Here is a 26,695-nt window from a genome sequence, read left to right as displayed (position 1 = left end):
GCTGGTTACTGATCTCTTAACTGCAAGGAAACAGTTATTCCTATCTATCTTATTAATGTTGCTCATAATTTTGTATACCTCAATCAAATTCCCCCCATCCCCTCAGCCTCCTTAGCTCAGAAAAAGACACCATGACCTATCTAGTCTCTCTTCACAGCTGAAGTGCTCTAGCCCAGGCAACATTCTGGTGAATCTTTTCTGCACCCTCTCTAGCACAATCACATCCTTCCTACAGAATAATAAACAGAACTCACACAGTACTCGAGGTGTGGGTGAGTGTAAATTTCATACAGCTCCAACATAACCTCCTTCTTCTTGTATTCAATGCCTTCACTAATAAAGGCAAGTATGCCATATACCTTCTTAGCCTGCTAATCGACATATCCTACTTTCTTCAAGGATCTATGGACATATACACCAGGGTTCCTCAGGTCCTCTGTGCCTCCTAAAGTGTTGACATTTGTCGTGTCGTCATCCTTTTGTTTTCTTAGTCCCCCCAAGATGCATCACCTCATGTTGGAGATTGAGCAGCTGGCACCTGGAAGCTCCTCTGAGGGCACTTCTAATGGGTCCAGCCTTCACTCCACACTCAACCATTAACATAATTACATTCTACCACCACACATACAAAAGGTAGTCTTGCATCATTATTGAAACATCCAAGATTCTTAGGGGACTTGACAAGGTAGTTGTGGAAACGTTGCTTCTCCTTATGGGACAATCTAGGACCTGAAGGCATAATCTCACAATAAGGGGTCACACCATTTAAGACAGGGATGAGGAGGAATTGCTTCTCTTAGAAGGCTGTGAATCTGTAGAATATTTACCACAGAGGGCTTTTGAACTGGACCATTGAATATATTTAAGGCTGAGATAGACAGGTTTTTAATCGGTAAGGGAATTCAAGGGTTATCAGGAAAATGAAGGGAAGTAGAACTGAGAGACATCAGATCAGTCATGATCTCATTGAATCTCACTGAGCAGACTCAATGGACTGAATGGCCTACTTTTGCTCATATGCCTTATGCCAAGTGAATCACTGTGTGCCAATCCCAATTCAAAGCAAGATAGAAAGAAAGAACAGTAAAAGAAAAAACTAAGTGAGACAAAGGAAGAAAAGGAAAAAAAGACTTGAATTTCTCTAGCACTCACCCTGCTCACATGACGTCTCAAAGCATTTTACAGCTCATGATTTTCTTGTGTAGTCACCATTGTATTATGGGAAGTGTGGCAGCTAATTTGCGCACAGCAAAGAGGTAAATAGCAGATAATGTGGTGAGATAAAAACAAAATATTGCAGGTGGTGGAGGTCTGAAATAAAAACAGAAAGCACTGGAGAAACTCAGCAGGTTTGGCAGCATTTGTGGAAAGAGAAACACTGTTTACAGTTTTGAGTCCAATGATTGTTCCAAAGAAGAGTTACACTGGATTTAAAATGTTAGCTCTGTCTCTCTCTCCACAGATGCTGCCAGCCCTGTTGAGTTTCTCCAACACTTTCTGTTTTTATATCTGTTTTTGAGATCAGAATAAAGGAACAGAAGTTGACCATTCAGCCGCTTAAGCCTGTTCTACCATTCAATGAGATCATGGCTGATCTGTGGTATAATTTTGGCATTTATTTTGAGAGGATTTGAATATAAAAGCAGGGACATACTTCTGAGGCTTTATAAGGCTCTGGTCAGACCACATTTGGAGTATTGTGTGCAGTTTTGGACTCCATATCTCAGGAAGATGTATTGGCTCTGGAGCGGGTTCAGAGGAGGTTCACGATAACGGTCCCAGGAATGAAAAGCTTAACATATGAGGAATATCTGAGGACTCTGAGTCTATACTCGATGGAGTTTAGAAGGATGAGGGGGGATCTAATTGAAACTTACAGAATACTGAATGGCCTGGACAGAGTGGATGTTGGGAAGATGCTTTCATTGGTAGGAGAGTCTAGGACCCGAATGCACAGTCCTAGAGTAAAGGGAAGATCTTTTAGAACGGAGATGAGGAGAAACTTCTTCAGACAGAGAGTGGTGAATCCATGGAACTCACTGCCTTAGAAGGCTGTAGAGGCCAGGTCCTTGAGTATATTTAAGACTGAGATAGATAGGTTCTTGATTGTCAAGTGGATCAAGGATTATGGGGAGAAAGCAGGAGAATGGGTTTGAGAAACTTATCAGCCATGATTGAATGGCAGAGCAGACTCGATGGGCTGAATGGCCTAATTTCTGCTCCTATGTCTTATGGTCGAACTCCTTATACCTGCTTCTGGCTGATAACCCTTAATAGCTTTGCTGAACAAAAAATTATCTATCACAGATTTAAAATTAATGACTGATCTAGCATCAACTGCCATTCTTGTGTAAGAGAATGCCAAACCTCTACCACCCTTAGTGTCTAACACCTCTCCTGAATGGTAGGGCCTTATGTATTGGACTCTGCCCCCTAGTTCTAGAATCACCAACTAGTGGAAATAGTTTATCTTTATCTAACCTTTCTTTTCCTGTTACTATTTGGAAGACTTCAATCAGATCTTACATTAACCTTCTGAATTCTAGAGAAAACAGGCCTAATTTGTATAATCTGTCCTCATAATTTAAACCCTGAAGTCCAGATATCATTCTTATAAACTTACAAGGTGTGGTGCCCAGATCTGCTCACAGTACTCCAAGTGGGAGTAACCAGAATTTTGTACAGCAGCAGCATAACTTCTGCGTCCTTTTACTCCAGTCCTCAAGACATATGGGCAATCTTCCATTAGTCTTAGAACTTAGAACGTAGAACAGTACAGCACAGGAATGGGCTCTTTGACCCACGATGTTGTGCCAAACACGATGCCAAATTAAACTAATCCCTCCATTCCTTGAATATTCATGTGCTCATCTAAAAGACCCTTGAATGCCCCATCGTATCTGCCTCCGCCTCACCCTTGGTAGTCTGTTCCAAATCCCAAACATTCTCTGTGTAAAAAACCCCTTGCATCTCCCTTCAACTTACCCCTTTCACCTTAACTGCCTGCGCCCTAGTATTAGACATTTCAACTCTGGGAAAAAGATGCTGACTGTCAACCCGATCTATGCGTCTCATAATTTTACAGACTTCTATCAAGTCTCCCCTTAGCCTCTGCCACTTCAGAAAAAAACAACCCAGGTTTTTCTAGTCTCTCCTTATAGCTCATACCATCTAATCTAGGCAGCATCCTGGAAAACCTCTTCTGTACCGTCTTCAAAGCCTCCACATCCTTCCTGTAATGTGGCGATCAGAATTGAATGCAGTACTCAAAGTCTGGTCTAACCAAAGTCTTATGAAGCTGCAACATGACATCCTTACTCTTGTACTCAATTCCCTGACCAATAAAGGCAAGCATGCCATACACCTTCTTTACCAACCTATCTACTTGCATGGCCACTTTCAGGGAGCTATGAACTTGAACCCCAAGATTCCTTTGTACATCAATGCTGTTTAGGGTCCTGCCATTAACTGCATACTTGTCTTTAACATTTGATCTCCCAAAGTGCAGCACCTCACACTTATCCAGATTAAACTCCATCTGCCATATCTGCAACTGATCAATATCTCGCTGTATCCTTTGACAATCTTCTACACGACCCAAAATTCCACCGACCTTTGTATCATCTGCAAACTTATGAACCCATCCATCTACATTTTCATCCAAGTCATTTATATATATCACAAACAGCAGAGGTCCCAGTACAGATCCCTGTAGAACACTACTCATCATGACCAAGCCCACAGAAGGCAGAATGGGAGGCAATGGCCTAGTGGTATCATCACTGGACTGTTAATCCAGAGATGCAGACAATGTTCTGGGAACCTGGGTTTGAATCCTGCCACAGCAGATGGTGGGATTTGAATTCAATAAAAAAAAATCTGGAATTAAGATTCTAATGATGACCATGAATCCATTGTCAATTGTCAGAAAAATCCATCAGGTTCGCCAATGTCCTTTAGGGAAGGAAACTGCCATCCTTACCTGGACTGGCCTACATGTGATTCCAGAACCACTGCAATGTGGTTAACTCTTAACTGTCTTCTGGGCAACTAGAGATGGGCAATAAATGCTGTCTGGCCAGTGATGCTCTCATCCTATGAATGATACAAAAAAGCCAATTCTGAATCCACGTGGCCAAGTCACCATGGATCCCATGCACCTTAATCTTCTGGATGAGCCTACCATGAGGGACCTTGTTTAAAAACCTTACTAAAATCCACATAGACAACATCCACGACTCTACCCTCATCAAACACCTTTGATATCTCTTTGAAAAACTCAATCAAGTTAGTAAGACATGACCTGCCCTGCACAAAGCCATGTTGACTGTCCCTAGGTAAGTCATGCTTTTCCAAAGCATAGCTTCTTGATTACTTTCTACACCTATTATAACATTTTAAAGATCAATGTACCTGAACCCCCAATTTTCTTTGGAGATCTATCATATTTAATTTCATTCCATTTAGAAAATACCCTCATCTATCCTTTTTTGGTCCAAAATGGATAACCGCACACTTGTTTACATTGAATCCCATCTGCCACAATTTTTCCTATTCATTTAGTCTATAAATATCCCTTTCTGATTGTGGTTAAGGGACAAATATTGGTCAGGACATTGGGGATAACTCTCTGCTCTTCTTCAATATAGTGTCATGAGATCTTTTATATCCACCTGAGAGGACAAAGAGGACCTCATTTGCTGCGTCATCCAAAATGTCAACACTTCCACGGCTTCAAAATTCCATCAGCATCACACTGGACTGTCAGCCTTAGCTTTTGAGCTCAAGGCCTCAATTAGATCGTGAATCCACAGCTCCTTGACAGAGAAGCAAATGTATTATCAACTGAGTAACATCTGACATTGCAAGGTAGTAAGGTGAATGCAATGTTTGTTAATGAGTTGGCTGTTTATAAATATGAGAGCATATGGCAATGTTTCTTCTTCATCATTGTCATCCTGTCCTTTTACCTCTTTCTCGTCTACCAATGGCTGGCTATGCATCACGGAATCTGAAAGGACAAATGCAGAGGACAGAATTATGGTGAGGGGAGGGGTGAAAAGTGGAAAGATGCATGATTACATCATCTACAGTTAACAAATCAGGGGTGGGGGTGGGATGTTATGGGATGAGGGTCAAATGGAATTTGAGAAGGAGAATTTGACTTGGTTTCAGCCCCAGTCCCAGTTGTTTCCTTAATAATGAACACTGTTTTCTCCATGTGTGTAAGGACATGCACATGTTGATTAGTTCCTGCTACCTTCAATTTTGTGCTGCCAGAGAGTGCAGAATATCTCACTGGGTGTGGTGCAATCTGTTTAAGTGATTGAATGGCTGGCAATGTGTACAAATTCTGACTTGTGCAGGTGAGGCTTGCCAATGTGTTTACTGTGTGAGGGTTAGGTGATGATATGAAGGTGAGGTATGAAGCCTGAGTGATGGATGTGGTCCCTTGATCAGCATGTCAGGTTGACAACTCAGTTAGTAAGATTTTTCTTTTCTATTCATTTGTGAGATGTGGGCGTTACTGGCTGGCCAGCAATTCTTGCCCATCCCTAGTTGCCCTTGAGAAGGTGGTGGTGAGCTGCCTTCTTGAACTGCTGCAATCCACCTACTGTAGGTTGATCCACAATGCCATCAGGGAGGGAATTCCAGGATTTTGACCCAACAACAGTGAAGGAACGGCAACATATTTCCAAGTCAGGATGGTGAGTGGTTTGGAGGGGAAATTGGAAGAGGTGGTGTTCCCATATGTTTGCTGCCCTTGTCCTTCTAGATGGAAGTGTTCGTGGGTTTGGAAGGTGCTGTCTGAGGATCTTTGGTGAATTTCTGCATTGCATCTTGTGGATAGTACACACTGCTGCTACTGAGCGTCTGTTGTGGAGGGATTGGATGCCTGTGGTTGTAGTGCCAATCAAATGGGCTGCTTCGTCCTGGATGGTGTCAAACTTCTTGAGTGTTGTTGGGGCTGTATTCATCCAGACAAGTGCAGAGTATTCCATCACACTCCTGAATTGTGCCTTGTAGGTGGTGGACAGGCTTTGAGGAATCAGGAGGTGAGTTACTCACTGCAGTATTTCTAGCTTCTGACCTGCTGTTGTAGCCACTGCATTTATGTGGGGAGTCCAGTTGAGTTTCTAGTCAATGATAACTCACAGGATGTTGATGGTGGGGGATTCAGTGATGGTAACACCATTGAATGTCAAGGGGCGGTGGTTAGATTGTCTCTGATTGGTGATGGTCATAGCCTGGCATTTGTGTGGCGCGAATGTCACTTGCCACTTGTCAGCCCAAGCCTGGATATTATCCAGAACTTGTTGCATTTGAACACGGACTGCTTCAGTATCTGAGGAATCACAAATGGTGCTGAACATTGCACAATCATCAGTGAACTTCCGCATTTCTGACGTTATGATGGAGGGAAGGTCATTGATGAAGCAGCTGAAGATGGTTGGGCTGAGGACACTACCCTGAGGAACTCCTGCAGAGATGTCCTGGAGCTGAGATGATTGACCTTCAATATCCATGACCATCTTCATATGTGTCAGGTATGACTCCAACCACTGGAGAATTCAGCTCTTTTGTCCATGTTTGAACCAAGACTGTAATGAGATCAGGAGGTGAGTGACCCTGGCGGAACCCAAACTGGGCATCACTGAGCAGGTTACCTCTGAACAGGTGCTGCTTGATAGCACTGTTTATGACACCTACCATCATTTTACTGAGGATTGAGAGTAGACTAATGGGGCGGTAATTGGCCGGGCTAGATTTGTCCTGTTTTTTGTGTACAGGACATACTTGGGCAATTTTCCACATTTTTGAGTAGATACCAGTGTTGTAACTGTACTGGAACAGCTTGGCTGGCGGGGGGGCGGGGGGCGGTGCGTGGTGCGTGGGGGGCACGTTCTGGAGCACAACTCTTCAGTACTATTGCCAGAATGTAGTCGGGGCCCGTAGCCTTTGCAGTATCCAGTGTCTCCAACTATTTCTTGATATCATGTGGAATGAATCTAATTGGTTGAAGACTGGTATCTGTAATGCTGTGGACCACTGGAGGAGGCCAAGATGGATCATCCACTCGGCACTTCTGGCTGAAGATTGCAGCGAATGCTTCAGCCTTATCGTTTGCACTGATATGCTGGGCTCTTCCATCATTGACGATAGGGATATTTGTGGAGCCTTCTCCTCCAGTGAGTTGTTTAAGTGTCCACCACCATTCACGACTGGATGTAGACAGGACTGCAAAGCTTAGATCTGATCCGTTTGTTATGGGATCACTTAGCTCTATCACTTGCTGCTTTCACTTTTTCGAGTGCAAGTAGTCCTGTTTGGTGGCTTCACCAGGTTGATACCTTATCTTCAGGTATGCCTGGTGCTGCTCCTGGCATGCCCTCCTGCACTCTTCATTGAACCAAGAAATAGAATTTGAAGATGCATTTACTAACTATCACCATTTTTTTAAGGTTACTGAAGTTCCTGCAACACCATATCAGTGTCCAAAGATGGCCATCTGGTTCTACTGTACGGAGGTCTCCCTCTGATAGAGGACATAGCTCCTTCACTCCTTCACCTGCACCACAGCTCTCCAGTGTAGTGTCTGAGAAGCAGGGAAAGGAGTTACTGCATGTTGTGTCAAAATAATTCTGCTTACAGTCCAGCCTTGGCTAATAACTGCTCCAGTCAGAATGCATCCCTCTTTTAAGAGGTGCAAGCTGAGTTTGGTGTAAATAAGCTTTCAACATTGTTAAACTCACACAAACTCAGGTGCCTAGCAGATGCATACAGCCACTCACCAGACTGTCTTTTCTGCTAAATTCCCTGCCCAGCCAATTCTGTCCTCATTCCTTTGGAATGACCCTTACTTAAGTTTAGAGCTTTTCCAAACAGGTTCTCAATCTCAAACTAAACACTAAATTCTATTATGTTATGCCTACTGCTTCCTAAGGATCTTTTCATATGTTATCATTTATTAAACATGCCTCAGTACTCCATTCCAGATCCAAAATACCTGGTTGGATCGACAACATTTGTTCTAGGAAACTGTCCCAAATAGACTCAACGAATGCCTTCTGTAGTTACCTCTGCCAATCATATTTTCCTAATCTACCACAAAGATTAACGTGCTGCCATTTTAAAATTCTCTCATTACTCCTGATTTTTTCCTATAGTACAGCTACTGTTAGGGGGCCTATAGACCACACACAACAATGCCTTCCTTCCTTTCACCCAACTGGATGCCCCATTTTCTAATCCAAGATAATTTCCTGCTATCACATTTTATCCATCTTATACAAAAAAGCTATTCCATCCCCACTCCTTCCTTTCAGTCCCTTCAATAAATCACATACTATATGGCTCATATATCTCAGTCCACATCGGACAAAGTGCCTTAGAATTGTAGAAGCTGGAAATCTGGAGTTGTAGCACCACTGAAAGTCTATGGCTCAGATGTATTGCTAGGCCAAAAGCCCAGGTTTCTGTCCTACACCAGGACTCGTTGGCCAAGGAAGGCCTGTGTGGAACATGACATTAAAGTCAACCATAATTAATGTACCACCTTATAAATCCTTCCAATATTGGAGATTGCAAAAGCAAGAGTTTTCTGACTACCCGTCCTGCAGAAGACAAAGACAAACTGTGACAGTATTTTGCACATATAATGATACAATCTGATTGCAGTGCATGGCAAACCCTTAGAAACAAGGATAGAAGAAAAAACATATACACAATATTATTAATGTGATCACTCAGCTAGATCGGTGGCTAGATTGCTGTGCAAAACTCAAGGGATGAGGGGTTAATTGTAGGTCCAGTTTGAATGCATGAAACAGGTGCCTAAGCTTCAGTCCAACTTCCTTCTCTCTACATCAGGTATGAATCAATAACAGCAAGAAGAGTTGCCCATGAATTAAATAGGCATGGAGAATTTGACACCCTTAATCTAGAAAAGTGTAGAGCTTGGAAGGATTTGATTTAAAAATAATAAATTAAAGGATTTTTCTCTGTGCATGTGGTTAGACAATTTTGAAGTAGATACGTTAGGAAGAATCATGGATCTATATATAAGATACATACACATAGAACTGGATAACTGTCAGGATGCATTCATTCTCGTAGAGGGTGACGGACTTATGGAAAAAAGATGCCATCTCAAGCAGTGAATGTGAACTCATTGTAAATATTTAAAAGACAACACAATGACTCTTAGCCTTGGCTGATATCAGAATATTTTAAATAATAGGTGGGCTATTTGATGATATATTTCACAGGTACTGTGGTTTCCTGGTATTCATGTCAATCATTTCCAGGGGACAGAGAGAAACATCCTGGCTCTCTTCAGAATTGGCCTGGATTTCTAGCCCGTGTGTGGAATTACTTGCACCATGACTGTATGCAATAGACTCAATGCCATTCCTGCTTGTATTTTATGTAAATTTGAATACAAAATTAGAATATGTAGAAATAAGTAAAATTAAAGTTGAAATATAATTAAAATGAATGAGACATAGAGAAAGAATAAGATCTTGTGTTTTGGGTCAGAACCCTGGCATCTGCATGATAAAAATCATTAACCTTTAAAGTTAATTCTGTTTCTTTCTCCTAAGATGCTGGATGTTTGCAGAATTTTCTATTCTTATTGCAGATTTTTGAGCATCAGCATTTCTAGTAAAAGCTGTCAAATTTATATTGTCAGGTGATCAAGCGAATGGCAGGCAGACATACATTTGAATACTAATTTTTATTGTTTTATTGCAATTTGGAAAAAAATTCTCTTTGGATCATGTTAGATTTCCTACAAATCTGCCCTGTCAAATCCACTTCAATCACCACAGTTATACTGCACTCAAAACTATCAGAAATGATTATCAAGCATCCACTTGGTAAGTAAACTGCAAACCCATATAACCTCTCTCTCTACAGCTTAATGAAATGAGATCAACAAAGAAGGAACACAATATTGTTAGATACTTTCTTGCAATGTATTTATTAATGATCAGAATAAGAATTCCTGGGATTTTATTGAGTAAATCTAAATAATGAGTTCGCTAGATTTGATCCTTAATATTTCTTGGACAAAAGCGCATTTGCTTTCACAGTCCTGACTTTCAACCTTCAATTAGGATCAAAGCAACCCTCGCAAACAATTGAAAATTGTCTGAAATCTAAAATCAATCTCAAATCTACAGCATGATTGCTGATTAAGTATTACTTATGCATTTAGAATTATTACATATTGAGGTTGCATGTAAAAATGATAACAGTACTTGAAATGCTGATTGCAGTATTAAAGCAGTACAACTTTTTAAATTAACATCACATTACAATCACAGGGTCATAGAAATGATCTGGATGGTACACTGCTGGTACAATGGGCTCTAAGCTCTCTTTCATCTCTGGTATTATGATCCCAGCTGATGTTATTACTGGACAAGTCAGAACCCAGCCTGAAATCTAGATTGATAGATTTTTTTCATTCAGTATGTATGTACTTCACAAAATAAACTGTTGAAAGCTGCAGATTGTATTTTAACAGTAAAACTGAAGTTTATTTGCAAATGAATAGAAGAAAAAAATAGAATAAACTAAGCTATTCATGTATAGCACAATTTATAAGATTTTGAAACACACAGAGTAAAATACAATCCTATCTATCCCAAAACTATCACATCAAAGTACGCAAGCACCAGAGAATACCCTTTTCTATCACACCTATAGGTTTGACTTAACTGTTTCTTTCAATTCTTTCAACTTTATACAGAGGTAAACTATTTCATAACTTTTCTGAACTAACTCCTTTCTCCGGGAGAAACAGTTTTATGCATCTAACTTCAATCAGGGCTTCTGTGAAATGAAGCAAAAGTCTTTTAAGTTAGATGTCTCTCCCAAGCCACCAGAAAAAAAAATCAATTCCTGATTCTCCTAACTGAAAGCAAGTTAATGTTCTCCAATGTTTACTTTGTCTATCTATAAAACTCTTCCAATGCAAATATTCCATTATCACCCAAGGAGCAATCGGTCTATCTCTGACTAGCTTAAGAAAACACAACATAGCCATAGAAAGACTGACAAGTAAAGCATTAAGCATCCTCATCAACACAGACCACAACCTACATGCCACTATTTCAAAATCCAAACTCAAAAGTAAATTACAGTAATATCAATATTTATCAGACACCTTGCATTACACTCGTATTTGGGCTGTAATCCAACCTTGATTCATGAGTTGAACAAATTACATTTGTGAATAATTCGGCACAGTACAATGTGGTTGGGCAGTCTCATTCCAGTTCTTGGTGACAATATCTCTCAGAGGCTAGAGAATGACCATCGTGTGAAATTGTAAAATTTTTACTGAGCACTGTTCTGAGGTTGAAGTGAAGGAATTTCGTCAGGATAGAGTACAGATAACTTTACTCTGCATTTGGCTTTACCGTACCTGAAAGGGGAGTGCTTGCGCTGACAAGAAATTGGTAACAGGGATAAGAAATCTGTAATAGTGCATGCTCTGATCATTACATACCCTGTTTAACTCAAACATTTGATTAAATTTAAGGTGATCATTATGTTACCTGAAATGAAAAGAGTTCCATTCCCAAGTACTAATCATCACTCACTTTGAGCATGTTTTTTTCAATAAGTACTCTTAATATGTTTCAAACAATAATTAATCAAATCAAATAATCAGAATCATCCAAATAATTGTTCTGCAGTGTGTAACATTAATGATAGTACTCCCAAGTTGCTTTTATTGTTCTTCAGTAACCATATTACTTCAATAATGTGATGTTCCACACACACAACCTTACAGCCTAAACACTTAATATAGTAAAAATTATAGTTGTTTTTAAAATATCTTTCATGTTAATAAAGTCATTAGCAATGCTATCAGTACTCACCTGTTATGAATACTAGATATCTTAGTAGGACACTGTAGATATTGCTTGAATCGAAGTTCAAAAGCTTGGCCAATCGTACTGATAACATCTTGAGCCAGCCCGCCACAGCATTCCAATATATGACACGCTTTAAAAACATTTAATAACAGCTGTCATCTTTCATTCTAGGCAAATCTTGTCAAAATAACTTCAGCAGTCAAATATAAAGTTTATTCTTCCATTTCAATTATGGACTACTGCAGGTAATGTTCCTAGGTGTCAAATTCTCAGAAGTAGATTCCCTGTGATTCATTGAATACCAGTGCATTACTGGCATTGTATAATTTTATAATTCATAATAGGATTTATAAGCCTCAAAAAAGGCCAGATTATAATTATTGTGCAGATAGCTTCACATAGGTATGGAGACAAGTTAACATCCTGTAATATTTTGCTTTGTTCTAGAGAAAGTAGCAGGTAGACAGCCCTTTTTACTTTTATAACTGCAATTTGACAAACCTTGACACAATGTTCTGAAAAGAAGAGTATAACAGAGGTAAGCTACTTCAAAATACAGATACCATGCTGCAGAAAAGGCTTTGTAAGACACAAAAGCCTTTTGTGCTAGTTCTAATGCAACATCAAATTCTCTTCATTACACTTGCAAAGTAACAATAAATTAGTTATTTCTGAATTTATTCTTTCAGTGCTATCTCATACAGTAAAGGATTATGATAGAAATGGCCCCTACCACTTTGGCACTGCCGTGAACATCTACTAAAATGAGGGTTTGATGTTGTTACTGCAATGAAAGCAGATGTGGGTGTTAAGAGAAGCATAAAAAGCAATGCTGATGTAGCACAGCAATTAGAATTCCAAACATCACATTTCCCTGAAAAGTCAGTCGGCACAAAATAAATATCACTGACAAATTCTTCAGAGAAGAATCCAAGTTGAACCAAGTATTCCTAGTGGAGCTTGCTTTTGGCCAGAATGGTACCTTTGCCTGCTTCTTCCTTACAGCAGCATGTCTGGCAGGTTTCCTTGGGGAGCCAAAAAGTGTTTTGTCTAGCCTCACAACTGGTCTTGGAACAGCAGTTAGAAGAAATTTGCCCAAGTTTCTTTTATTTGAGTTCATCACAGCTTGGTCAATGGACAAAAAGCTAACGGATCGTTTCTGATTCAGCTTTCAGTCCTTGCATTGCTCCTCATCTGAAGTTTACTCCAATAAAAACTGAAATTCTATTCAGGAATGACTTCAGGAAGCACAGGGATACAGAGAGAATGCAGTGAAGGTTTACCAGACTGAGGATTTCCTGAGATGGTGAGACTAACCTATGAGGAGATGTTGAATTGGTTAGGACTATGTGCACTGGAGCTCAGAAGAATAAAGGGACAATCTCATAGAAACATATATAATTCTAACAGAACTAGACAGAGTAGATGCAAGAAGAATGTTCCTGATGGCGGGCAAGTCCAGAACTAGGGGTCACAGTCTAAGGATATGTCATTTAGAACTGAGATTAGGAGAAATTTCTTCACCAAGAGAGGTGAGCCTGTGGAATTTGCTGCCACAGAACACCATTGAAGCCAAAACATTGTATGAGCTCAAGGGCTAGCTGGATATAGCACTTGAGACTAAAGGGATCAGAGGATATGGAGAAAAAGCCGGAACAGGCTATTGAGTTGGATGATTAGCCATGATCCTAAAGAAAAGCGGAGCAGGCTCGATGGGCCTATTTTCTATGTTTCTGTATTTTTCACAAAGTTTTGTGCAACCACGAATTCACTTCCAAAAAGACTGTGAATGCTAAATCAGTTGATTGCAGAAAGCAGACTTTAGTCCCTTGATACTCTACGTAATAGAGATCAAAGACAGGTAAATAAAATTAGCATACAGATCAATCTAATCCAATGATCTAATTGAGCAATACAGGCTCTAAGGGCAGAACGGTCTGGTTCTGTTTCTAAGCCTTATTCGGTACTCCTTTCCCACATGGAATTTTTACCCAGTAAATATTCAAGGAAGGCACAGAACTATCCAATACTAACATGCATTGTTTCTGAACTATTCTAACACTTGAGAAATCTTTTGTCTGCATATGCAATCACACCTGGGATTTAGTCCTGCACGGTGGGCATCCTTAGAAGAGGCTGCACAGTGGGGTGCCCCTCCCACCTCACTGACCAATCCCCACCACTCCCTACCTGCACTCATCTATCACCATCCCACCTACCATCCCCAGCCCCACCCCTCATCTCTCTATTTATTTCTGAGCTCCCTTCTCCTGCCCCATTTCTGAAGAAGGGTCCCAACCTCAACTTTCCTGCTTCTCTGATGCTGCTTGGCCTGCTGTGTTCTTCCAGCTCCACACTGTGTTATCTCTTTAGCCCTGAATGTATCTGTTTTAATTAACTACTGCACAAATGCTAACCAAAGAGCTTTGGGGCGAGAGTCAGACATCTATAATTGACTTTTATATAGAACCAACATTTCTTAAAAGGATGATTCACTCTGGCTGCAAAAAGCAACAAATTAATTTTAGTAGGAGTGAAACGATGAAATATCAAGTGCTGAAAGAGCACCAAGGTTCCCTCTTGCTGCCTTGGAGGTCCTGGTATAAGCAGTGAACAGGAAGAGGAACATTCTCTTTTCCAAGAGCCAGGAAGACTTCTATGTATCTACTGCTGCACAGAAGATTTTAGTAAATTGAAAACTGATCCTACTTGCATCATAGGAATCTAATGTAAATAAATTATTCTTCACTTTAACTGATTCCATTGTGCATTTCCGTGCACACCACTGTGCTCAGTTCCACCAAAATGATGGGCAGAGCATGCGTGCACAGAAATGTGTGAGTGCTTCCTGCCCACTCTACTGGCATCTTTCGTACAGGGTTTAGTGCCCATCACACCACATTTCAGGAACATAACATCAATACAAATAAAATAGCAGGAAAGGATCAGGATTCAAATAGATGTTATAACTGTGTGATTACCTTTTGTAACATCTATGAGCTGTTGAGAATTAAATAAGTAATAGGCGCAAAACAGTAAACAATCTCAGCATATGATGCCTATGCATTGCATGTAGAGAGCATAGATAGTTTCCCAATATTTTAATGCATTTAGGCCTGGTCACTGAAAATATTACTGCAAACCCTTAATAAACATGTATGTTATTCCATTGTCCACTATCTTTGTACAGGTGTTAACCTCTTTATTTTAAAGCCTTAACACTCTGCTAAAATCACAGCAAAATCAAATGTATTCATTTAACATTATCTTTTATTTCAAGCTGTTATTTCAAGGAATTATTCTGAGACTGTAATTGGTTAGTGTGAAATAAACAAATAGCTATATTGTGAATGGGAGAGTACTCTGAGAACATATGGGCCCTCATTGAATCTATCTCTAATCACCTTGGATATCAACATTTTCAAAAGGAGCCAAGCAATTCAATCCATTTCAGTACTTGGAAGAAAGTCGAGATCATACATGATTAATCGACAATAAAATAAGTATGTGCTTGTAGGAAAAGCATTGTAAATTATTTTTACTCTTAATACTAATAACAGAAAGTACATTGTAGTCACAATTCTTCAAAAGAGAATGTACAAAAGTTAAAATCTGCCAAGTTAACAATCCCTTCATAAATTTGCAACTTTCCTTATATCAGCCAATAAACAATACAGTTCCCCGTTAATTTTGGTGCAAAGACCATATTGCATACTACGCTTATAATCTATTAGTTTACTCCATATGTTCATATTTATGCAAGAAAGATTTTCTCTGTATGTCATATATAGCAAAATCATTAAAGCAACAAGTTAATATTTGTACTCAGTTCAGAAAATATCCTATGCAATTTCAGATCTAGATATCTCCATCATGTCTGGAACAATCAAGGCAATTCAGACGTTTGACAAAATTCAGGATGAAAAGATACAAATATAGGCCTGACCCTTCTATGCTTTGGGTTCTAAATAAATTGCAATTTTAATATAACCTTAACTCAATTTTACTTTTCATTTGATATCCCATTCCACATTTCCTTATTACTGAAAGAATTGGTTTACCTATATTTATCAAGATATGACTGCCATATGTTTGCACATTTTTAATCCAATTTCTTAATCTATATATGAACTTTACACTGTAAATTACACTGCAATACAGCCTCCAGGGAGCAAACATGTTTCATGAATAAAATGATTATTATTATTAACTTCTATTTATATAGCACCTATACTTAAATGAAATGCCCCAAGGTGCTTCATAGGGTGCTTCATAAATTAGAGAATGACATCCATGACATAAGTATAGAGTATTGGGATTAACATCAGACATACACATGTAATAATCATATCAGAGTCACAGTAGAGAGAACTGAAACAGAAGCTCTAATCTGGTGTGAAGATAATACCTGAATTTTTTGATGCCCAGGAAATTAAAGATTCTAATGGGCAATTCCCCTGCACCTGAAACCCTCTGAAAATATTCAGTTAAATCAGAGGATTCAATGGATTCCACAGCAGCAACTATATAATGACCGAGGAAAAATTAGATAATTAAAAATCTAGTCAAACCTAGGTTACTATTAGACTGATCCCACTTACCACACACTCCCCTAACCACACACCGCACACCGCACAATATCCAACACTGACTCAACATTATCTCTTCACTAGGACCTGATACCAATCCAAGTTTCCAAACCAAACAACTCCATTCTCCCGCTAAACCTGACATCTTCTCTCTCTCTAAGATTAGAAACATACCTCACACTCCTGGTTTCGATACACCCCCTCTTCTTCCAAAACCCAGCAATCCCTCTTCCTCTGGAACCCAAAACCCCACCTCTTCACACTGATCCTGATGTCCCTACTCATTCTAATCTGCTCTAAAGGATAAATGGTACTTCACTTTCTTGGCACCCCAGCACTGTTTCACCTTGCACAATTGGTACCTGGCACCCTAACCTTACACTTAGCTACATGTTTACCTATTTACAACTGTAAAATAGTTATCTGTACGGCTGGATATTTAAATCACAGATTATGGCAACTTCTTTCATGGAAAGAAGAGATGTTGATTGCCTTGTCTCGTCTTGCATGACAAGGACACAGTTGCATTTAAGGTACACTCTGCATTTCTGAAGGCTCAGCTCTTTCTTAATGTGAGTAGATAGGAGGCAATCCACAGAAAATACAACCCAAAGCATGCATAGAATAAATTGTAAATAAAAAGTTCTTGCAGAAAATTCCATGTTTTCCAGCAGTATTTCTTGAGGAGACGAAACAGAGTTAGACACCGAAGAAACAACAAAATATACTGCAAATAATAATGGGGAGATAGGGAGACATAATAGGGAAATAATAAGTCAGCTCAGAAGGATTTGATAGCTCTTAAGGAATATCTTAAAGGAGGAAAGCACGGTGGGGTGGGGGAGTACACATGTGTAGGGAGGGAATTATAGAACTTAGGACCTAAGTAACTGAAGGCACAGGCACCAATTGTAGAGCAATCATTACAGGGGATGCTATACAAGAGACTAAAATCAGAGGAATACAGATAATGTAGAGCTTTGTTGGGCTGGAGGAGATTACAAAGAAAGAGAATGGCAAAGCTGTGGAAGACTTTAAAATGCATTCTCATAAATTACTTTATAAATTTGATGTGAATAGCATACTGACAAAATATTTTCTCATTCTTATTCGGGTATATTTCCATTAAAGTATAAAGTTACTGAATGAGAGACTGCCTTAACACATATAACAGCAGTCACTACCTCGACGATTCACTGGGTCCTTTGCCACATATGCAACATAGTCTGTGGTGTCCTGTCGCATTAAAAGAAGAAAAATATGTCAATAGAATGAAAGGAGATTTAGAAATCAGTACTTCATTTCATTCTCCACCAAGAAACATTCATATGAAAGGAAAAAAGTTGCAAACTCTGAGATGCTTTTTCATTATTTTCTACATGAACTCCATTTGAGTAAAGGCGATCTTTGTCATGAAAGTTACTGATCAGAATTAAATATTAGTGAAGCATTTTTTACAAATATTTCATTTCAATATGAATGATGACACACTGGACCACAAGTCGTGTCACCAGATACATATTTTGACTGGGCAACTGAGCAAAAATCTAGTATTATACATTGGTCAAGCCTCTAATTTATAAAAACAACATTGTAACATGAAAGGAGGGCAAACTGGAGTCCATGCCATCCTAAGCTTCGCACATGATTCAGAAATGGTTGTGAGTGTCATACACATAGATATCTTGACTGTTTTAGGATCCAGATATTAACAGAAGATGCAAGAAGATGCAATTAAGTCAGGTGACATATAAATAAATATGGGAAAACTTATTTTCAGTAGAAAGCAATTTCAAGCAGGTAGGGGCAATTTCCAGTCATATATAGCCCTGCTTTGACTGTACCTGATGTGCTGCAACTAGTTCTGGGAACCACATGCTAGGAAGGATATATTGTCCTTGGTGTTCATTACAGATTTACCAAAATAATGCCTGGACTCCAAGGATTAAGCTATAGAGAGAAATTAACCTGGGGCTATAATCTCTGGAATTTAAAAGATTAGGACATGATTTGATTTAAGTATTCAAGACATTAAGAGGAACAGGTAGGATAGATTGTTTAAAAAATCTTCATTCATTGAGAGAGTCTATGTCTTAGTGCATAGTCTGAAAATTAGAACCAGACCTTTCAGGAGCGAAAATACGAATAACGGTAGAAAAATAATTTTAAAAATGCTGGAAATGCTTAATAGTTAGGCAGCAGCAGGAGGCAGGAACAGAGTGGATCTTAATGCAGGACCAAACTGTGTCAGGCAGGTTGCCCTGAATCTTGGATTCGCACTCCCCATTCCTAGTGATTACAACTTTTGTTAGCATGGGATAATAAAGTGGACTGAGACTCCATATGATGATGCCACATCAATGGTGCCCAACATTGCCATACAATACAGAATTAGGCATTTTAGGTCTTCCACAATTTTAATAGAGTGGGACCAATTTTGGAGGGCAACATGAATCACAGCAGAACAGAAGTGACATGAGCCATGTGAAGATCATAGTTTGGAGGTGGGAACCTATTAAAGATAAGTACAGAAGCTGTTGCCTAGTTTAGATGTCCAAGCTATATATAATTTTAAAACAGCGTGTATTTGGTTTGTGCTTTGTTTAAAACATATAAGAACCCATTGAATAATGTGGATGCCAGGTTGTTATCTAAGACAACTGACAAGTTATTTCTGGAAAGAAGAGCACTGTGAAATTTAAAAAGTCTTCAGATGTAGTAACGTATTCTATCCAATGGATAAAAGACTATTTAATAAAAGATCTTTTGGCATGAAACATTCCCATTGCTTTGATGTTCGTTCCTTGAAGTTCAATTCAGCCATCAATTTAGCAGTTTCAAAGCTTTGGCAGTGACTAAACAACTATTTGTAGTCATAGGCTCTAATGTATTCTGCTCAGGAGGGTTTGTTGCCCTAGTTGTTCAGTGGGACAACATTAAGAATGCTTGGTTCACCTCCACTCGCTGCCGGTTTCTGTTCAGTAGAGCTGCTTATGCAATAATTGAAAAGGATAATAAACCGATAAAATATACCAGCAAAATCAGGCCATTTGGCCCATTAGTTCTGCTCAGCATTCGATCATGGCTGATATGTTTCACAACCTCATTCTCCTACCTTCTCCCCTAAACCTTTGATCCCCTTACAAATTAAGAACCTATCTATCTCTGTCTTAGTTACACTCAATGATTTGGCCTGCACAGCTCTCTATGACAATGAGTTCCACAGATTTACCATGCTTTGGCTGAAATAATTCCTTCATTTAATCTGAGGCCGTGCCCTCGGATCCTAGTCTCTACTATATGTGGAAACATTTTCTTCATGTCTACTGTACCCAGACTTCTCAGTATTCTGTAAGTTTCAATGAGATGCTCCCTCATCCTTCTAAGCTCCATTGAGTACAGATCCAGAATCCACAACTACTCCTCAAAAGAATAGCTCTTCATCTCTGGGATCATTTCTGTAAATCTCCTCTGGACCCCCTCCAACATCTGTACTTCCTTGCTTAGATACGGGGCCCAAAACTGCTCACAATATTTCATATGTGGTCTGACCAGAACCTTATACAACCTCAGCAGTACATGTGTACTCTTGTTTTCTAGCCCTCTTGAAATGAATGCTAACATTGCACTTGCCTTCCTAATTGCCAACTGAATCTGCATGTTAACCTTCAGAGAATCCTGAACTGGAACTCCCAAGTCCATTTGTGCTTCAGTGTGCCATTTCCCATTTAGAAAAGAGTCTACACTTCTATGCTTCCTACCAAAGTACATAACCTCATTCTTTCCCACATTGTACACCATCTGCCACTTATTTGCCCACTCTCCTAGCCTGTCCAAGTCCTTCTGCTGCTTCTCTGCTTTCTAAACACTTCCTGTGCGTCCACTTATCTTTGTGTCATCTGCAAACTTAGCAACAATGCCTCAGTTCTTTTGTGCAGATCATTAGTATATAATGTGAATAGCTGTGTTTAAGTAATTTTTTTTCACAGATTAATGAGATTTTTCAAAGAATCACAGATGTTACTATAAAGCATGTAAATTTATACTGGTTACCATAAGTAGAGTGGTGGTATGGGGCAGTTTGGATGTTATGCATTAAAATGGGTATTGGAGGGTTTGGAGGTTGGATGCTTTGGGGGGCAATAAGATAATGGTGAAGCTTAAGGGCCCTCACCATCATCAACAAAATTGGGTCAAAATCTCAGCAAAAACATGTAGATTTTTTAAATTGACCACCTCAGCATCAACCTACCTCCATCTCCACATTGGGCCTACTGCTGAAATGGAAAATAACTTCAGGATGAACTCTGGCACCTGCAATAAAAATAGCATTGACAGGTACTGGCTGTTAAAGGAGCAATCATGTCATCAGCAAGTTTGCTGACTCCTGATTCAGGTCTCAAAGACAAAAACCCAGTCCAACGTTTCAGTCAATGACCTTTCATCAAAACTGGATAAAATTAGTAATGAAACAGATTTTAAGCAAATAATAAGGCAAGGATATTGTTGAGGGGAGAAGAAAAGGGAAAGTCTGTGAAAGGCAGGAGAGCTTAAAGCACGAAACAAATGATGGCGCGAGATAAAAGGTCTTGATATTGGGACAAATAAACAAAAAGATGGGTCTACAAGAGTTGTAAATTGTAATCAAGGAATAATCTTATTGAACCATTTATCTAAATGAATTTGGTATGAAGCTATGACATAATCTGCTACAATCACTTTAAAAGGAGAGGATTTACTTCTGCCATTCAGGTACTTATGAGAAAAGATCACAGTGCCAAAGTAAACATTAAAAGCCTACTGAATAAGAAATAATAGCTCTCGTGCTTATCACTTCTTCATAACATGATAAGATATAAATCCTGGCTTAGGATGTCACTGAGATCAAGTAATGCCTTACCGGATCACCACCAGATGCAAAGGAAATGGACTGCATATGATGATTTGCTATAATCTGTTGGATCAGAAATAAAAACAAAAAACATTAATCAGATGACTTTGCCCTTGAAACACTTTCTGAACTAGAATACGATAAATAATGTTCAAATGGTAAAACTTGTGAAAAATGAGCAGGTGGAGACACACACAAAGGGAAAGCAGTATGATCAAGTAATATCATCAGTCATACTAAACCTATCTCTTTGACCGTTTCCTAGCATTTGTGGTGTTGCAGGAAGAAATAATTATCTGAAATAGGAACCTGCTTTCCTGGAGTTGGCAGAAAGCAATTTTGAGTAATGATGAAATATCACATCAGAATCATCTCAGCAAAACTCTATATTGCTCTAATTTCTTTGTAGGTGACTGGAATGTTGCAGTTTCCCTTCTTAGAATATTTCTTGTGTTGTGAACTTATTAAAACCACAAATTCTATTGTATGTTCACTAATCCGGTGAGAAAGCATTACCTGACAAGAAAATTTGTGTGCACTTTGTATATCATATAGCACATGATTCTCTCATTAATAAAAAAAACTTTCCACACCCCTTTCTACAAAATTCTTTTCTGCAACATGTTGTCTTTACAACACAACTTCCTAGCTAAGTCTGAAAGCTTTGCGAATAACACATTTCTAGTTGTTAACTGGAGCTTAATGGTGTGCAAGTGAACAGGGAATGGAGACTTTCCAGGCCATCAAAGAGAAACAGGCAAGAAGTGAAGGAGTCTGCTGAATGCATCCCACTCACCACCCAGTAATACAGGTGTATATGGTGGGAGTGGGGGCAGGAAGAATAGGAAAACAATAATGATAGAGGATTCTAAAATTAGAGTAACATTAAACATTTCTGCAGTTGACACATAAATCCAAGATAGTATATTTCCTCCCTGGTACAATGTCAAAGACCTTGCTGAGTGAATGCAGAGCACTTTGATGGGAGGGATGTGAACTGTTAGCGGTGCTGGTTCATATCACTATCAATGACATAGGTGCAAAAAGGGATAAGGTCCTGCAGACAGTTTTTAGGGAGCTAGGAAAGAAACTAGAAAGTGGGAACTTAAAGATGGTTGGTTCTGTATTACACTCTGGTGGCATGCACTCGTGAGTGTAGAAACAGGAGAATAGAGCAGATGGTTGGGTGGCTAGAGAGATGGTACAGGATGAAGGACTATTGATTCTTGGAAGATTAGAAGCACATTGTAGGAGTTAGGGCATGTACAGGGTATATGTACTAACAATTTTGCAAGAAGGTAGCTAATTGGGAGTGAATGGAAATAAGGATGTAACATCAGAAAGAAAGAAAACAAGGTGCACAATGGATTCGGAGAAATTGATTTGAGGTCAAAATACCAGGACATTAATAGAATAAGAAGGAATGCTATGAGGTCTAAATTTGACTTATTGTAACTGTACAGAGAGATACCAAAACAATGTGGTAGTGACTATGAGAGACTTTAGTTAGGTGTAAAAGGCAATATGAGGGAAGATCTCTGAAGTATGTTGACGAGTCTTTTCTATATCAGTATATTTCTGACCTAATGAGGAAAAGAGATTGTTGGTTCTGGGGAATGAAGTTGATTAAGTGTCAGTTGAGGAATATTCAAGGGATATAATCATAGTAAAAAGTTTAAGTTAATTATGGAAAAGGACAAGGAGCAATCCAGAGTAAAAATAATTAATTGGGAAGATTGCAATTTAAGTTAGGTTAGAATTTAGTCCGGGGAAATTAAAATCAAAGGTTAGAGAAACTGTAACAAAACTACTGACTGCCTTCGGACGCTGATTTCTCAAGAGGAAAATATAAATCCCTACATCACTTTCTTTTACCGAAACTAGTGTGAAACTGAGTAGTTATTCCAATCACAGTATTCCAGTGTTAGTTAAATTTGATGTTACAGTGCAATGCAATAATATATCTTCCTTGCTGTTGGAAGTAGTAGAAGGGAACTAAGTACTCCTAATGGGAAGGAATTGGCTGAAGAATGTCAGTTACCACCACATGAATGTGATCTTAGCATGCCTCAACCTCTGCCCCTATTTGGCAACTCTGTGAAGTATTTGCTCTTTCTTATTTCTTTCAGACATCAGTAACATCTGTACAGTTGATGCCATAAAGAGTCCAGCCCCTTTCTTTTCTTTTCCACCTCTGAGGAAGAAGCCAGAGGTTTCTCAGAGGAAGCACAGGTAATGCTGTCTCCTGTACCCTCTACCAGTAGGGTGCAGACACCTCAGTGGGTTAAAGTGAGCCAAGTATTTTTTTTACAGTAGGGATCAATCAGAATATGGGATCAATCTGAATATGTCTGATTTTGAGGAAGTACAAGGGGAGCAAAAAATAATCATTGAGTCAGGAGGACCAAATGACAAAATTAACCATCAGAACAATATCAAATATCGTAAGTCAGCTAATCTTGCTAACATAGTTGCCCTTTCCCATGATGACTGATTCATTTCTAGCCACTGAGTTATCGATTAATTACTTTAGATACACAAAGAATGAACTAGTGTTCACCAGTGAAATTAATCAAGAAATGTGCAAAGGTATTGTATTCACCAAGTGGTCAAGTAAATCATGAATGGTTGGTATAAAGAGAATGATGATATGAAATTGCAGGGAGTTTTTCCCATATTTTTCACACATAATTTTGTGCAGACCTGAGTCACTTTTTTATTCATTCACAGGATGTGGGTGTCATTGGCCAGGCCAACATTTATTATACATCCCTGATTGTCAAGAGGGCAGTTAAGGGTCAACCACATTGTTATGGATCTGGAATCAAAAGCAAGCAAGGTAAGGATGACAGTTTCCTTCCCTGAAGGACATTAGTGAACCAGATAGGTTCTTCCTGACAATCGACAATAGTTTCATGGTCATCATTATACTGCTAATTCCAGCTATTTATTCAATGCAAATTCCGCTATCTGCCATGGCAGGATTTGAACTCAGGTCCCAGAATATTGTCAGGATCTCCAGATTAATATCCCAGTAATAATACCACAATTCCATCACCTATGTGTGTGTGTTTGGGATTAAGGGGATACATAGTTAATAACCTTTCCTGCAACTTGTTTAAGAATACAAAAACAAAAAAATGTGGATGCTGAAGATCTGAAACAAAAACACAAATTGCTCTAGAAACTCAGCAGGTCTGGCAGCATCTGTGGAAAGAAAGCAGAGTTAACATTTCCAGTCCAGTAACTCTTCCATCACTCTGAAAATAAAGGTCATATATGTCTTGGCTGTGATCACAGCAAAAAAAAAGTATGCAACCCAAACTGTTAAATTTTTAGGTATTGTTAATGTGGGCTTACATACACACACACCATTTTACATTTTAATCTATAGTTTTTTTAATAAACTAGGGAGGCAATCTAGTATATTACAAGAACTGTATGTTTTGTTATATTGTCCTAACCGTTGGGAAGGTTGAAATGAATGTAGTTCAATAATGCAATTGTTAGAATGTTAGACTTACTGTGAGCAATACACAACAGACAGGCAAACTGATGCAAAAGCTGCTGCATTCACTTCCCAACCAATATTCAGAAAACCATGAAAAACATCACCACTGGAACTGAAATACTGTAAATATCTTTTCCATTTGAACTCATTCAATAAAATAATTATAAAGCAATATAATATCCAACATATATCAGGAATATATTAGTTCTAAGATAGGCCTTTATCAGCAGGAAATCCAACAGCCATTCTAGGGCCCTTATAAAATTGGAGGGCACAAAAAAGTTGAAGATAACTTCTCAACTGAAATTAGGCTTAGAGCAATACAACTTGCGTTAACTCAAGCCAAAAATGAAAAAAAGATCACTGTAATTAATTGCATCACATTTGATTTACAAGAATATGCATAGCCTTTGTCTGCCAAGAATTTGTCGTTTTTACCACAGAACAGTGGCTTCACTATCCTCACAGCATTGTTGTTTATTTCTACATATCATTGTCAATTCCTTAGTACTGACAACTCAATTTGTGGACAATGTAACTCGGCTACTAAAAGATTGAACTTTCCACAGAAAGAAATTGTAACATCAGTTTGTTACTTAGCATTTTCAGCACGATGCAGTTGCACAACTAATTTCACAAGAATATATTTCAGATGATCGTTATTCCCTCTCCTCTGGTACTGTACAGGTAAGGGGCTCTTGCAGCACTTTGATAATGTCCCTACCTCTGAGCCAAGAGGCCTGGGTTCAAATCCTACCTGCTCCAGAGTTTTTTAATAGCATCTCTGAACAGGTTGATTCGAAAATATCTACTACACAGCCAATGAGCCAGTGATTTAGGAGGGAGGTGGGAAGAGTGCACGCGACTTTTAATTACATTTTGTAGCTTAGCATCCAGCTCATTAGATGCTGCACACCAGAGGGAAAGCAAGAGTTTTATGCTACAGATAATAAATGAGAGAAGGTTTGGATGAGTAGAAGTGGGTAGTGAGAAACAAGATTTGAGTTGAGATTACAGTCATCTTTAATGATTTCAGTGCTACCACTGGCTATAGTTTCAGTCATAGCTGCTCAAACAATGATAAACATTATCTGCTCCACGGACATGCAGATGTGTTTTTCCCCCATCCTTCCCTCTGACCCCAGTTTGTGTTGTTTTCTCTCATCCTTCCCAGTTTGTGGTTCTGTCCTCCATTAACAAATTGGTGCTGCTCTCTGAATGTAGAAAGTTATTGATTTCTATTTGATTTTTGTTGGCCGTATTGCCAGCACCATCACCAGAAAAGCAGAATTTTTAATTTTTTTGTCATTGGATGGAGACATCAGTGTCTAGGTCAGCATTTATTACCATACCTAAAATTCCCGAGGAGCAGTTAAGACTCAACACTTTGCTGAGAGTCTGGAGTCACACGTCAGTCAGGTCTGGTAAAAACCTAATCTGGAATGCGAAGGGGTTGGAACCCTGTGCAGTTGATCAAATCATTGTATCTGAGTCAGAGGATTGTAGGTGGCTTGGTTCACTTCGTGACATGCTCACATAATTTAAGTCAACAGTTCAGTGCAATACTAAAGCAGTACCTCATTTTGATTTAACAAGGTGTAGAGCTGGATGAACACAGCAGGCCAAGTAGCATTAGAGGAGCAGGAAGGCTGACGTTTCGGGCCTAGACCCTTCTTCAGAAATGGGTGAGGGGAAGGGGGTTCTGAAATAAATAGGGAGAGAGGGGGAGGCAGATAGAAGATGGATAGAGGAGAAGATAGGTAGAGAGGAGACAGACAGGTCAAAGAGGCGGGGATGGAGCCAGTAAAGG

The 26,695-nt window shown here is 39.1% G+C and overlaps 1 protein-coding gene across 1 annotated transcript in view; it reads right to left on the bottom strand.

The window, feature by feature from the left end:
- The window catches only part of shc3 (SHC (Src homology 2 domain containing) transforming protein 3), a 212,357-nt gene that overhangs the window by 65,113 nt on the left and 120,549 nt on the right, over nucleotides 1–26,695 (bottom strand). The window contains exons 5-7 of the mRNA XM_048595005.1: nucleotides 21,384–21,437; nucleotides 17,668–17,719; nucleotides 11,898–12,024 (exon numbers count right to left, since the gene is read on the bottom strand). Coding sequence (XP_048450962.1) covers nucleotides 11,898–12,024; nucleotides 17,668–17,719; nucleotides 21,384–21,437 — 233 coding nt within the window. The remainder of the gene's footprint in view (nucleotides 1–11,897; nucleotides 12,025–17,667; nucleotides 17,720–21,383; nucleotides 21,438–26,695) is intronic.

The sequence above is a fragment of the Rhincodon typus genome, chromosome 3 (genome assembly GCF_021869965.1).
Source record: "Rhincodon typus isolate 14 chromosome 3, sRhiTyp1.1, whole genome shotgun sequence".
Classification (NCBI taxonomy): Eukaryota; Metazoa; Chordata; class Chondrichthyes; order Orectolobiformes; family Rhincodontidae; genus Rhincodon; species Rhincodon typus.
The sequence above is the reverse complement of the archived record's forward strand: the minus strand, read 5'-3'. Positions and strand labels throughout refer to the sequence as shown.